The following is a 16,552-nucleotide window of genomic DNA, read 5'->3' on the forward strand; positions in this document are numbered from 1 at the left end:
CATTCCAGTACTAATATCTTCTAAAGAAGGCAAAATAGATTTTATCCAAGTTGAACTATACATGGTCAGAGTCATGTTAAGTCTATTTGGTGTTTGCTTCCTGGTTCGTCCAGTAATCTATTACGATATTACATTATGCCAACTTTGTCTTGTTCAAATCGATCTATTCATATGTTTGAATCTTTGATTTCAATTAAAATGGTTTCATATATCAGGAAATCCGCTTAATACCCGTTCTAGGATCAAATCAGTGGGAAAATATCCGTATATCGTTAACTGTCCGTACACTAATGGAGAAATATGAACTCTCGCCTTTTATAAGGGAATGCAATACTCGAAAAAGAAACAAATAATGTGATGACTGTCTTTCTGCAAAGTTGAGTTTTTTTTGTTTTTTTTTTTTATATTCATGTTTCTTTTACTTTTAGACGTATAAGTTGTCATTTCAACTTAAAAGAATTGCCTGCCAAATTATTTCCACATTTTCAATTTTACCTCAGAAACATTTGTAACTGGTATTTATTAAATGCTGTTGAAAAAAAAAGTATTGAATTATTTGTTATGGTATTCAACTTTCTACTTTGGAAACACAAATTCCGCTTCAGAAATTTGGTGCGTCCGGGGCTAAGGATGCACACGTCGTTGAAATCTTAAGATAAATGACTGCAAGCGCTTCAATTTTGTAACCAATATAAAAACGTTAAAGATGAAATTATTTAGAAAAAAAAACGATCAAAAATAAAATCATTCTGCTCAAACCGGTGCTAGGGCCGTCTGGTTCTTGATGTGGTGTGAGAGTTTTGCTTCATGGCGAAGTCCTTTTTTTTGTGACAATGAGATGAAAACCATCAACAGAAGCGCTGATGGTTTTGTTTTGATATTTCTTATGCGTGTTGTGATTTTATGATATGAATTGATACACCATATCGTTTCCCTTCCATTATACTAATTTAATAACGTGGATTATAGTAAGAGTATAGGATATATCTTTCTTGCTAAATTATGCAAAACAATAGTGCAAAGAAATAAGGAAATCAACTTGAACTAGATATTGAATACGTGATATTCCTGTACGATTATAATGGTATCTTTTAACTCCATAAAATCGTTCCTTATTATTAAATGATTTATGTTTGTCCTTTGCACTGTATGGGTTGTTTTCTTAAAAAGACCAATAAAGCATTCACTTTATAATATCTACATTTCGTGTGTCTACATGGCAGGGATAGACTTTACATTGAACCTTTAAGTTTTGGTATTGAACTTGTTCACTAATTCGTTTATTGAAGAAGCTAAGCTATAAATCAAATTAAAAGCTATGCAATAAATTATTTTATATACAAGAGGGCTTTATACTTAAGTAGTTCAGTATAAACTACCCTTTATCTATGTTAAATTCAAACATTTATTTATGATGTGTTCGGATGATATTACTTAAAGGTTTCACGAGAGCGAAGTCAATAATTTGTGTATTACTGTAAAAGGCGTATAATGCTAGGAATTGATAGCCATAAGATACAGCAACTATGGTCTAGTAAATAAATATTTTGTGATACAATAAAGGGTCTGCAAACGTCGAATATTTGACACTTGTATACTTATACAATGTATCAGTTATACCATTAAATATGATTTGCAATATCAAATTAACAAAACTCATTTTTCTTCAATATGTCACCTTAATCAGAATATCTAACTTTATTAATTTTTACCAGTCATTTTAAACTTTTTTTTTATTAAAGTACGTTAGAATTATTAAATTTTTTTCCTAAATTTCTGGTGTTTTACTTTTCAGTTCACGATTTGTAATAAACTTATCTTCAGCTTCATATATATGTTATTGGTTTCTTTTCACGTGTACATTGTATATCAAATAAAGAGATGTGGTATGATTGCAAATGTGACAACCATCCAAATAGCATTGGTTTAAGCAATTCTAGATCACCGTAAAGCATTAAACAATGAGCAAATCCCATACCATATGGTCACCTATAAAAGGCTCGACATGTCAAAATGTGTAACAATTCAAACATGTCCCAAGTCAGGAGAAAGTAGTTCAATGGTTGTCGCTGGTTCGTGTCTGTCATATTTGTTTTTCGTAAATCGTTTTGTTATGAATAAGCCGTTAGTTTTCTCGTTTGAATTATTTCACATTTTCCATGTAGGGGAATTTAAAAGCCGAATATAAGGTATTGGTTTTTCTCATTGTTGAAGGCCGTACGGTTGCCTATAATTGCTAACATTCACTTCATTTGAACTCTGGTGGATAGTTGCCTCATTGATAATCATAACACATCTCCTTATTTTATATAAATAAAAATCCGACAGGATTTATGACAAAACATTAAAACGAAAAACAGATAACAACAACCGACAGCCACTGAATTGCTTGCTCCCGACTTGGGACAGACACAAAAAGAATTAGTAAGGTGAAATATGTTTATAACCAATCAACAATCCTCTTAATCAGAGACAATGGTGTAACAGTAGATTTGTAAAAACCAAGTAGTGTGACTGTTCACTTGTTCTAATATTACATCTGCCGACAGGGGTATTGGATGCATAATCATTTTGTTGAACTTCTACTTTATAACTAGATAAGATGTGAATAAGTGGATATTACATTCATATCTTTAAAAAAAATCATAAACTGCAGGAGTAACACATTTTAACGTAAACTAAACTTTTAACGATGTAATTTTCAATCTTAAATAACGGTATTAAGGATACATTTTGTACGTAGCATTGACTTGAACTTAGTGTTGTAAGCTGTATAATGCCATGATATGAGTCTTCCACGAGAGAAACAATACAAAAGCGTGGTTCGTAAAAACGATACGACCTCGGATGGTGAATGGTAAAATTTATAAACAAGAACTTTTCAATTATGTCTCATTCTCAGACCATTGCTGACATGTCTTTTGAAAGTGCATCTTTTGATCTCAGTTCTAGCCTTTTATTAGTGAGTTTGAATAACTGACTTATTAATTCTCCAACTGCATTGAAAATAAAATCATATAAATGGTAGTTTTAAATCGGGACAATATTTTGATAACTTTCAATTTAGAAATAAGGATTTTTTAATGTAGTATGATTGCCAATGAGAAATTTTCCGTTAAAGATCAAAGTACAATAAATATGAACAATTACAAAGATATCAAACGGCCTTCAACAATGAACGAAACTCATTACGTATAGAAAGCTTTAAATGGCTTAGAGATGTCAATTACAATTTGAAACAATTCAAAGAGGAAAGCCAATGGCCTCATTTTAACTACAATAATAAAGGAAGAACAATTATCATAGAAAACAACCAAAGCAATTACTGGATTACAAGCTCATGGATGTTTATTGTGCTGAAATTTTCACTGCATGAAGTGTAATATTCTCATATTGAAGTATACATAGCATACTGATGCTCAAAGTTTTAAGAACAACAATTAAAAAAGGTACAGGGTACTTGAAATCGAATTGGTCCCAGGTATATTGCACGAATACTTATTATTGTTGAAATTAACTTCTCCCAAAAATATTATTGCTGAAGATACAAATAGTTGAAATTGTAGAATATTTTACAACTACATGGAATACATTAAATCCTATAAGAAATGCAATGACATAAAACGACTTTCAATTCTCAACCATTATTAGTAGTTATGAGTTATACCGATATCTAAAAAATATTTAATGTTATGTTTTATATCAGCAATGCATTTTCTTTATGTGACAATTCGTGTTCCTCTTTTTTAAATACATTCTTCGTCAGTGAGAGATACAAAGAATGCACCTGTTTGATGGATTCCTACATTACATCACGCTGGCTATGACAATAAATCAAATACATAATATGTTAATCGATATGTAAACCTTTGATTCTAACATTGTGTCGATTACAAATTCTTCAGAGCAATAATTACGATTAGTGGGAAGCTAGCCGGCGTTAATATTCTTTATTTAAGGTGGTACCCAACACCTTGACTAATATTAATTTGGCTCGTTTAATTTTCATAAAATTTTGACAAAATGTTTACTTTGACCCTTTGACAAAATTATAAAAATTTCAAAAAATTTGAACCAACCACTTTATAAGAAAAAATTTCATTGGTTATATAGCAGTTTGACAAACACTAATTTTGATCATTGAGAAGCTTAATATTTCCTTAACAATACAACGTAATTAAAACGTTTAGCTGATTTTTACAGAGTTATCTCCCTGTTGTGTTATGTACCACCTTAAAGTAGTCGTTAAATTTCAATATTTTATCATCCTATTATTTATTGTTGTTTCAGTTTACATTATTTCACTGATCACAGAATTTTAACTTCACACTAGTATTATACGTCATAAACATCAACATTAACGTTCAAATATTATATTAAAGTATGTAGTAATCAAATCACAGTTAAATTCGAATAAACAAGCTAAGTCATCTCTTTCCAAACTTGATTTAGCTTAGAACATTACATGTATTATATACTAGTAAAAAGGAAAACGATACACCGCAATGCGTTTTCTATATCAAAATTAACAGGATACACGGTACCAAATTATAAAAATTGCCAAATTGTTCTTATATAACTGCGTGTTGTGTTCTTATCAATACCATGGAATTAAGGAAAAAACACATTTTTTCGCATTTGTATTGATTTCACAAATACTTTTTTTCACCCAAATTTTCGAAAACCAAAATTAGAACGTAAAACTGAAACCATAAACATTGTCGGATTAAAATATCGAATGCTTGTGCATGTATTTGAATACTAAATTTCCTTATTGGATGATTTAACAGTTTTATATCTTATGATAAATTGGAGTTCAAACTTGTGTATCGTTACTTTTGTTGACTAGTATTTATGATTTAGCTACTGTGTTCTAGTAGTATCAATTTGTATAGGTTACTCTGTGATAGAGCAGTTTGATATAATCATTTGTAGATTAATAAAAGGAAGTTTCTGTCTCTTTCTTCTTGCAATAGTATTAAAACATTGACTTTTCTACCTTTTACACAAGTATTCCCCATTCCATACCAAAAGACCAATTGAAAACATTGGTCTTGCTTTGTTATCATCGAACCTGATATAAAGGATACAACAGATACAGTTAAGTCTGCATCATATCTTGACTTATATCTAGAAATTGACAATACATGTCGGTTGAGAACAAAACTTTACGACAAAGAAGATTATTTCAGCTTCCAAATTGTGAACTTTCCATTTCTATGTAGCAACATTCCAGCAGCGCCTGCATACTAAATATATATTTCCCAGTTGATACGTTATTCCGGAGCTTGCATTTCCTATCATGATTTCCTTGATAAGAGGTTGCTGCCGACAATGAAGCTATTAGATCAAGAGTTCCAAGTAGTGAAGTTGAAATCATCCTTTCGAAAATTTTACGGACGCCATCAGGAGTTGTTTGACCTTTTTGGAATATCTGTTTCACAAATGATGACGGATATGTTCAATCGTCGTAACCACATCCCGTCCTCTTTTCCCCGAATGTGACTTACCGAATTAGACTTATCACCGGGTTTGTACTTACATGAGTGAGCAACACGACGGATGCCACATGTGAAGCAGGATCTGCTTACACTTCAGGAGCACCTGCAATCATTCCCGGTTTTTTGTGGGATTCGTGTTGTTCAGTCTTTCGTTTTAAATGTTTTGTTTTGTATACTGTTGTTCGTCTTTTTGGTCTTTTACTTTTTTTTGCCATGGCGTTGTCAGTTTATTTTCGACTTATGTGCTTGAATGTCCCTTTGGTATCTTTTGCCTCTCTTTTATCAAAATGGTTCATTAGTTTACCTTTTCATATCCATGGCGTCACTTGTTTATGTTCTTGTCCCAAATCAAGTAACTCGTCAGTGGCTGTCCTTATTACTTATTAAATCTTTTTGTAGTTTTTCTTACATATGGTGATGTCAAATTAGTCGGTTTACAGATTCCAATTATCTGCCTTTTCAATCTTGATCGGTATATATTTATATATTCTTTAACGATGTCACCAATGTCGGGGAAATTGATATGCACGGCGGGACAATGGTAAGGGACTACTTTATGTATATAACCCATTGAAGGTTTTCATCTGGCGAGTCTTTTTTAACATGACTCTCGATTTTGCAGTTGTCATTTTATTACATATTCGTGCAGCCTTTTGTTATAAAATTGCGATCCTTATCAATTGTTTTAACATGTACTGTTTGCAGCAGAATCGCATAAGATTACAATCAAAACCATTTTTGAAGATACTGACTTTACATGTATCAAAAATGGTTCAATAGGTGAACTTTTTTTAAAATCCATATCTTAACCTGTTGAAACTTACATGTCACTATTTGTCATAATTGTTTGATAACGTTATTGAATAAAGATTAAAATGCTAAAATTTCCAAATAAATTGATCACACCTTTTCATACACAGTTTACATAATATCAAGTTAAAATAATATATCATTATAATTGTGTGTTTGTCCTTTCCCAGATACACATACCATTTCTTGTGTAGCTACATTTTTAACGATCATATAGATTCTGACACCGTTTGACAAAACCAAAAATATAGGAAAAATGCATTGATTGCTTTTCCATTTTAAGGAAAATAGTTTATTCATTCATAACTCATGACATAAAATTCCTACACGCATTTGTCAAAACCGAAAGCAAAGGAAAACACACTTATTGCTGTTCCTCATCAAAAAGTCATGTAAGTTTTTATACTAATGATTTCACATTGCATTGTTCCATCATCTACCAAGACCGGGAGCATAGATGGAAATACAAATGGATTTTTTTTTCAAAAGGCACTTTTTTTTCAAAAGGCACAACGTTAACAGTCGATTGTCAGATGCAAAATTGTGAAAATAAACCATCGGAACAAATTTCTCGTTCCTTTTTATCGTTTTCACAATCGCATGATATTTTTTGTGAAATGCTTTAGAGCAGTATCAACCCGGCTCTGAATTTAACATTATTTATCGAGATATTTGGATAATGTGGATACAGTAACTGCAACCAAAGTCGAATTTATTAAAGCTTACATCCTAGGCTTAAGTTTGCGTGGTACGTCAGGATATGAACACTGAAAAGTTCAAAATAATATAATTATCTACCATAGGATCGAATTTCATGTGTTGGTTTCGTTTAAAGAACCAAACTTTTCAACAAGTTTCTTTATTGCATAATGGTTAGCTTTTATGTATACGAACAAATAAGATATAATTATTATCAATACACATCACGATTCTCACACAGATTAAACGCACAATGAAGAAATAATATGTTTAAATTATGATAATGTGAACTCAATTCTAGTCATAGGAAATTATTGTTTGCATTTAAACAATAAATATATTTCTAAAGAATGCATTAGTAGTTGTTGAAATTTAATTTTCACTTGAAGAGTACTTTTTGAAATATTAATTAATCTGAACATTTATATCCTATATATATTAAATTTTCCACTTCATGTGTTCTTTATATTCAATTTGTAAGCGAAATTCGAGTTTTATAAATCATTTAAGAAAAAACTTGAATGTCATCGAAATCTGTTTACTTTCAGAATAGGACAGTGTTGGATGTTATTTAGAACAGACATAGGTTTTGTTCGATAAAATGAATGTCCTCTAGATACAGTAACTAAACATTTGAATTGCACCATGAAGTGTGGACAAAAGACCTAAAACTGCAAGGTAAGTAGATGAATTTTAAACTTTAAGGGAAGCAAAATACCAGAGATACATTGATCGTATATTTACGATATATCCGTAATTGCTATGTAAATTCATTGAATTGTAAGTCACCCCGTGCAGACATACAATACATAGTCACTGTGACAATTTTGTAATTTTGATGTTTCTATAGCTTCAGTTTGTTTGTTCTCGTTTTGAAGTTTGGTATTTTTGTTAACACTGTTTTTTCAACACAATTAAATATGTACGTGCTATTGACGTAATCAAGGGGCGCATCACTGTTTTAAATCACGCTGTTTGAAGTTGGCATGTCCTACATAGAGGAACTTATTATGGAATCATTTTAAATACATGTATTTTTAAGATTACGAGCATCCGCTATGCGACATTTCAAACAAACCGATCCCGCCTCATTAGTTGTAATTTTGTACACCTAGGTTTTTTTTTCTATTATGCCGACATTAGTTATGAAAGGAGAAAAAATGATTAAAAATAAATCTCAGATGTGTGAAAAATACGTTAAATTAGCATCAACTCAATGATGAAAATCCCAAATACAGCTAGCGGGAAATATACACTCTTCAATAACAAGGATCTATACAATATGTCAATTTCTCAATCGTTCCAAGTCAATTAAAGTTGTGAATAAATCATACAAAAACAATAACACCCAATTCTCCAAATCTAAAAACATTGACATAACATGTACATGCATGTATGACATACGGCAACTACTGACAATGTTCTTGACAGGGAACATGCATATGAATATATGGCAGGGTTAAACTAAGTATTTAAGATCTCAAGCTCCCCCTTTTTTATTTTTTCCCCACTTGAATTCTTAAATGAAGAGATATTATAGTCTGTCGAATATCAATTTTTAATATTTTTGAATTATGTCTTAACAAATTTGTTTTTGGGCTTTAATTTTTTTATGGAAAACTGCAAGAGCTGTCAATTAAAAGCATCATTTAAATACATATCATTGATATTCATTTTTGAGCCAAGAACCTACCAAAATAAGCTATTTACTTACAAAATGTCTTATACAAAATATTTTGAAGTAATCTTATACCTTTGTTGATGGTATTGTGTTGATCAGTGTTTCGTCTTCTATGTAACAGTAGTGTTTTGTTTATAACTTCTTTGTCTTTTCGACGCCATTGTTTATTTTGTCATTGTATTGTCGGTTTCTCTCGACTCATACGTTGTAAATATCCACGTGGTATCTTCCGCCTCTTTTAAAATGTAATGCGCTAACTTATATATTTTTGCCAGAACCTATCCGTATAATTGTCTGTTTAGGTCAGATATGTCAACTCAAACATGATTTTGGATATTTTTTTTTTATAATTTTAGCTATTTTTTGGTTCATCCACCATCCATGTCATATACCAATCGATCATAGTTTGTTATGATGATGTCGTCCACAATATGCATGAAATATATGAATCTATAATACTTAAATGAATTAATAATTAAATCAATATGACAACTAAAAACATGTCAGAACTGAAACACGCTTCTGTAAAAACCATGTATTGTTTTCACCTGTCCTAAGTCAGGAATCTGATGTTCAGTAGTTGTCGTTTGTTGATGTGGTTCATAAGTATTTCTCGTTTCTCTTTTTTTATATAGATTAGACCGTTTGTTTTCCCGTTTGTATGGTTTTACACTAGTAATTTTTGGGGCCCTTTAAAGCTTTCTGTTCGGTGTAAGCCAAGGCTCCGTGTTGAAGACCGTACTTTGACCTATAATAGTTTACTTTTATAAATTTTGATTTGGATGGAGAGTTGTCTCATTGGCACTCATACCACATCTTCTTATATCTATCTAACTAATAACTGAATTATATTTTCAAATGTGCTCACAGAAAAACTTTTTAAATTGTGAATAGATTAAGACGACTAGCGATGACCCATCATGTATCAATATTTTAGTAGACAGAATAGTTTTGATCGAAATGATTTATATTAGTTTTCTTTTGTATATGTCATTTCTTGGCTTTACATATTTTAAGCTGAATGCTATTTTATCATCTGCCTTAAATGTTGCGCATATTAAATCTGTATGTGTATTGTGCATTCTCACAGAAAAGTTATTTAGTGTACAAAAATCATTTCAGATGCATAATAATAAAATTTGCAAGAGACATAATATGGCATGACAATTACGCAACTCGACTAAGGAAAACTCTGATTACAATTCTATAACTTATATACCTTAGGAAACCCCAATTAATCTCATTCTTTGAGTCAATAATCTGTTTTATAAAACCTTAAAATATATATTTATTTTGCACAATACTTAATTCTCCATGTTTGTTTTTAATCATTTACATTACAGAACGTATTAAATAAAACATCAAACTTAAATAATTATTTCATGCAAATGCTAATTTGTGCTAATTTGTGCCATGTTTCAGGTTTTAATATTTTATTGAGAACTTTTTTAGTATAAAGATGTTCAATGCTTCAACTAAACCACCTTTGTCCGTTTTGACAACTTCATTGTTATCAACAATGTAAAGTAGTTTAACAGATGTATACAATGCTTGCTTCGAAATTTCTGACGAAAAAAATAACTTCAAAAGAAAGTGATGATTAATTTAAAAGACATCAATGATTATAATTTTAAAACTTCTGCTTTTGGACATCAAATAAAAAGGAGATAAAAATATGTTAATAGGGGATGTTAAAGGTAATGTATTGATCGACTGATAACAGTTTTTGCATACTTCGCTCGAGTAGTCACCATCTTCGAGTTGTACTAAAGCGATAGCTTCAAACACGCACTAAGATGGCCGAAAACTTTAAAAAGTCCCCTCTTCGAACTATTAGCTATTTTACTACAGATTGTCACATACGTTGTGCAATACGCAGTACATGTCTGGTGCAAAAGAGAGGCGAAAGATACCAGAGGGACATTCAAACTCCTAAGTCGAAAATAAATTGACAACGCCATGGCTAAAACAGAAAAAGGATCAACAGACAAACAATAGTGCACAATAGCGCAAGTTGAAACAAACAGATAGGAGACGATTTGAAAACCCTTTCGAATAAATTCCACGCTGACAAAGCACGATCTCTCATTAGGGCGATGAAATGGTTGTATATAACTGTCACCTCCTCCTTTGCGAATCTCTATCCCTCGACAGCCAAGCAAGCTCTACAAGCTTTTTGCTAGCAAAGTGTTTAAGCATTCGGCAATCCCGAACTTTATACGGAAAGCAACACATCTTAATTTGACTGGGTAAAATAAATCTACGTGCATTTTTAGGGGAAAAAGTTCTTACCTTTATATGATTATTCTGTTTTTGTCTCCTTTCATGGTATTTATAATATATACCTAAATAGGTTACAGACATTTTCCAACTGTTCTTATGAAAATTAATTTTACTAATATATCATTTAACAATCTATATACTAACGACCTTGCATTTCATTGCTTCTCATAAATAGTTTAGTAACTCGTTTTACGCCATTCTTACTCTTTTGATTTAGTTATTCAGCTTCTTTTCAATAAAATATGAATTTTTAATATATTATTTGTCATAATGTTAAGTTAATATGTTTTTCAAATTGTAGAACGTTGAGTTTGTTATAATGATAGTAATTAGACCATTGTTCAAAGTGATGAAACTTCAACTAGCTTGGATCAAAACATTTGTTAAAAAAACCTTGAAAGAAATTACTTTTGCTTAATTCAAGCTTCAAAATTCATTTTGATCGACTTCATGGACTCGTTTTATTTAAACATTATCAATAATTCCAGCACACAACGCTTTACTGTTATAAATAGTATTGATTGTTGTTGGCTAAACATTTAGTGGCAAATATTTCATGCATTTTCAGGACGAAAACAAAGTAACTTCAATAGGAAAGTTCAGTACAGTGGGTCGACCGAAATAAAGAGGGGTATTTAGACTACCACTACATACAGAGTGAATGTTAAGTAGGGATAGAAGTTATGCCGTGCAACAGGCCAGCTTCTGACCCTGAAACAGTTTGTGAAAAGGTTAATTAATATGCAGATAGATAATCGTAGAACTTTTCCCACAATTGGTTTACTCTTCGTGTTAACCAAAATAATGCTTTTGTAGTGATGTCAACAGTTTGATTGACAATCGCCAAGACTCTCAAGTTTTAATTAGGAATAATAATTGCACACTATCAAATATGCATGCAAACTGTCATATATAAGTGTAAAATATCATCTACATACGAAGCTGGTATATTATCATCTCTAAAAAATTGAGAATGGAAATGGGGAATGTGTCAAAGAGACAACAACCCGACCAAAGAGCAGAAAACAGTCGAAGGCCACCAATGGGTCTTCAACACAGCGAGAAAATGCTCTCCGTATATTTTTATACTCATCCGTTCCACACAATAGTAAAACATGAGGCGGGAGTTACCAAAGGGATAGTCAATCTCATGAGTCGAAAACAAATGACAATGATATAGAAAAAAATGAAAAACGTTCAAAAGACAATTAACAGTGTACAAAACACAACATAGAAAACTATAGACTGAGCAACACGAACTTCACCAAAATCTGGAGGTGATCTCAAGTGCCCCGGAGAGATGCAGGCAGCACTTCTATGTTTTATGCGGAGAAATGACTACATGATATAATTCAGCATGTGTTTATTAGTGTCAAAGTATTAATAGTTTTGCGAAAAAGGGCTTCTTGATCAATAAAAGTCGATTCACTCACCTCAGCATATTGTCCTTGCCTCTGTGATCTTCTTTTTACAACATAATATTTATAGAATATATCAAGATACGACACTGCCATGTTTTAGTCCTCTCATAAAATCGGTGTCACAGACAAAGTACTACAAAGACGCTATCGTCATAACAGAAAAAGTCAATATTGAGGATTAAGATGTCCCAATATATAATAATTTATCATTGTAATCAAAGTAACATGATTATGCACAAACTGTCTTCTTATGCAATGAATTTGATAAACTGTTCTGTCTAAGCTGGTGACGTTGAAAACTTTCAAAAATGATCATTTATTTACAATCTTGGCACTTTCCCATTTGAATCTTCTGATGTTAAGAGAGCTTATTTGGTTCATTCATTATACAAAAGTTTAATGTTCTACTCGTTTTGTCATTTATGTAAAGATACATAATTATGCAACATCACTAACAGTTTTCTGCATCTATCATTTTCCTTTCGACATGCTTTGATACAATTCAACAGATATTTGTACTTCATTGCTTATTTGATATCATTATGTTAGTTCATTCTATTCATAAATAGGTAACACATTTTTGTGATGATATTTTGAAGATCTTAGGAATCAATACTATTGACTTGGTCAATAATAATATCTACCGACCATTTTTCAATTTGATAGGATTTTATAATGGTATTGTAGGTGACAAGTAAGCATACTGATAAGTATAAAACTTTAATAATAGACAACTTTCAAAATTACTAACACTTTTAAACACTGGTAATGCTTTGTTATCACCATTTAAATACGGAATAAATTATTATTTATTTACTTACATATTTCCTCTTTGAACTGAATGAAGTTCGTTTTTATTTGGTTTGGACTACATATTTTCTATCATATAAAAGCTTTGTAAATAGATATTATTTGTTTTGGTGTTCAAAAAGTGGATTAAATATAGATTATACAAACCATGTATTTGTCGGAGAGGAAGCAAATGATGACAAAGACTTCTGTATTGTATTCGTCGAAACATTATCTTTGACTATTGATTTCAAATTACAACAAGAGGTTTATATAAAATATTTAATTACATATACCAGAGATCTCATATGTAGAAACTCAACTTCGTTTAATTAATACGATAAATCGCGAGGATTTGACAATATTAAATTTCCAAAATTCGACAGAACGGTTACGTTTACCACGACCTGAACTAGCGTGTGAAGGAACGCAAAGAAATGGGGGAAAAAAGAAAAAAAAACGGCACAAGTCTTACAGCTGGAATTTTTTTTTAAAAGAAACGACCATTGTATTTAAATTTAAAGTTGGAAGATCCTCGAACAAAAATTTAAATCACCAATGACATGATTTTTTTAATTTTTAGGCGAGACACAAACCTACAAGAAATGTTAATCACAATATACATTGATGCATAAATATTTGATCAATATTAGCATTCTTGCTTATAATTTTAAAAACTTTAGAAAGAAAACAATTTTAATATACCGAAACCATCAGTTGACTTCTTGTATGTTTTAAATCAAATTTATTGTTAAAGCCTATCATCGTGAAAACTGAAAAACTGCAGAAACATGTCATAATTATTTTAAAGATAAATGGAAACCATTGTGCTATTGACTGTGCTTGGTCTATAGTTTATTGTACATAAACAATTGACGCTAGCTAGTGACTTTGACAGATCAATAAATATATAAACTGTGAACAGTAATACCATTTACTTAGTAAGGTTATGTAACTATGCTCTATGCCTAAACGGTAGTTAGCTTCTTAATTTGTTCATCTACGAGTAAGTATGATATTATTTACTAAGCAGTTTTGAAATACGCGAAACTATCAAGTTAAAACAAATATGTTGTTGTTAATGTTCTTGCTCTACGTATAAGTACGTAAAACTGTTTCTAATGTAATGAAATTACCACTGCATATACTACAATGTATATTGAATTCATAATATTAAATCGTAATATGTATAACACTTACAAAGACTATAATTGTTATCTTAAATCATAATACTGAAACGAAATTTTAAATTGTCTATATTTTTAATTTTGTATTATCGACGGATGCTTCAGAAGCTGAGTGGTTTAAAATTGTATTTAAAAAAAAAGTTGTTTATATACCGTATTACTGTGAACACTGATGTTGTGAGTTCGAACCCCGCACATTGCGGCGCTGGACGTTTGCGCTTTTTGATAGGACATTTGCGATTTTTTTATGGACATTTGCGCTTTAAAATTCTTTTAAGAAGTTAACATGAACAGCAGGTGGTTTAAAAAATCAAATTTTGGTCTTCACAAACTGAAACATTCTTAGATATACTATGATGGTACAGTTCCGGGGATTTTCTATGCAATTGAATGGACACAAGAGAATTTAGTTTCCATTTTTTACATCGGATGTGACCTTGAGAGGTCTTATCGGTGTTATGTTGCCGCAGAAATTTCCTTGCTGTTTGACTGATAACCGAACATATTTCGTATAATTACGCGGATATTATCGAGTGCAAAATAACATTCCTTATTGCTTGTTATATATCAATTTCATCAATAAATATTCATGAAAATAATTTTTAAAAACATATATAAATGTATGAAAATGTTTTGTCGTGAGAAACATATATATCAATAACAAATCATGGATACCGAAAATTTGTGTTAACGCATGCGAAGAATATCTCGAGAACGTTTTGCAACAAAAGCGGGAAAATATGAATGCCTACTCAAATCCAATCTATTAGAAAGATGAATTATTAAAGAAGAGTCCCGTCATTACTTCCTCCCTCATGAGATTTACGTGAGTCATTGTTGCAACGTCCCTATATAAAAATGTGTGGTATGATTGCCAATGAGACAACTGGGAGTGTCCACCATGCACTTGCACTGCACTATCATTAGAATAGTAGAATAGAATGATAATATATATAAATGGATGAAAATTTGCCTGTAGAGTTATTAAGATGATCTGCTATATATATAACTGGTATACAAATATTAATATACTATATAACAACAAACCAGATTATACTGATAACAAATGATTATATCACTACAATATAATAATTATTACGGTGAGGTTGAATTCCCTGTCATTTATTCATCATCCACACAGGAACTTGTCTCAGAAAAAACTTATCTATGTACCTTAACCTAACTTTCAGGTATAGAGATGTGATTTTTTTTCTGAGACAAGTGCTAGTGACCATCCGCCAGAACTTGCGGTCATCCGATGTTCAGTGCGTCAGTACTTTGATAAATCCACGTATTGTATAAAGCTGCTTAAAGAATTTAGGGCAAAATTTAAATGTTCCATTCATATAAATTTTGTTTTCTGTATCGTTTATCCGAATAAATTTTTCAAATTTTGTCTGATATTTATTTTTGTGCGGGAGAACTTTCAAAGAAAATGTGAACGTCTTTCAAAAACTTTAGTTAATTTTGATAAGATTACATGTAAATTGTCATAGGTAAAAAGCGCAAATGTTCCATCAATTTAGTCCAGGTGTATCAAAGTTTAAACCGTAAATGTCCATAGTGTTTGGAGCGCATATGTCCTTTCGTGTTACAGGTAAAACAGCGCAAACGTCCTGTGCCCGCACTTTGCAGTTGCGTTCGACTCCAATGTTTATTGATTAGGATTGCCAGTTTTCCTTCCCAGAGTCGGTTGTTCTCTCCGGGCACCCGAGCTTCCTCCAGCAATAAAAACTGGCTAGTGTCGTTAAACACCAACAATCAATCAGGGTACCTACAAATGCGTCTAAGAGCATATACAATGAATAATGTACAATGAAATAAAATACACATAAGACAATATCATAGTTAAAAATTGATATCCCCTTAAACAAGTCACCTTTCATGAAAGACATATTAACAGCATTATATAAGATAAAATCTCAACATTTAAAGATCACATCAATCTACAAATTGCACGCGCAAATTACAGTAAGCTTAATTTTCTAAAATCGAAGACCTGTAAGTGTACATTTCACTCAACATCTTTTTACTAAAAGTGTCCACATGTTTACAAACATTTGCATCACCATCCTCGATGCAGCGTTAAGCCCTTTAGCTCGTCAAGTATAATTCGACATAATCTATTCTTATCTATAGTCAATAAATCAAATAATATAATTATTGACGGGAGAATAAAAA

At 31.3% G+C, this 16,552-nt stretch overlaps 2 protein-coding genes across 3 annotated transcripts in view; one reads left to right on the forward strand and one right to left on the reverse strand.

The window, feature by feature from the left end:
- The window catches only part of LOC127716171 (centrosomal protein of 83 kDa-like), a 57,838-nt gene extending 45,180 nt beyond the window's left edge, over positions 1 to 12,658 (reverse strand). Inside the window, exon 1 of the mRNA XM_052222291.1 lies at positions 12,408 to 12,658. Within this exon, the coding sequence (XP_052078251.1) occupies positions 12,408 to 12,488 (81 nt within the window). The 5' untranslated portion in view covers positions 12,489 to 12,658. The remainder of the gene's footprint in view (positions 1 to 12,407) is intronic.
- LOC127716169 (myosin heavy chain, striated muscle-like) overlaps positions 1 to 16,552 on the forward strand; it is a 54,059-nt gene that overhangs the window by 3,964 nt on the left and 33,543 nt on the right. For both annotated transcript variants that reach the window (XM_052222289.1, XM_052222288.1), the window contains exon 2: positions 7,559 to 7,688. The gene's annotated coding sequence lies outside the window, so the exon portion shown is untranslated. The remainder of the gene's footprint in view (positions 1 to 7,558; positions 7,689 to 16,552) is intronic.

Source organism: Mytilus californianus, unplaced genomic scaffold, assembly GCF_021869535.1.
Source record: "Mytilus californianus isolate M0D057914Y unplaced genomic scaffold, xbMytCali1.0.p SCAF_9, whole genome shotgun sequence".
Taxonomy (NCBI): domain Eukaryota; kingdom Metazoa; phylum Mollusca; class Bivalvia; order Mytilida; family Mytilidae; genus Mytilus; species Mytilus californianus.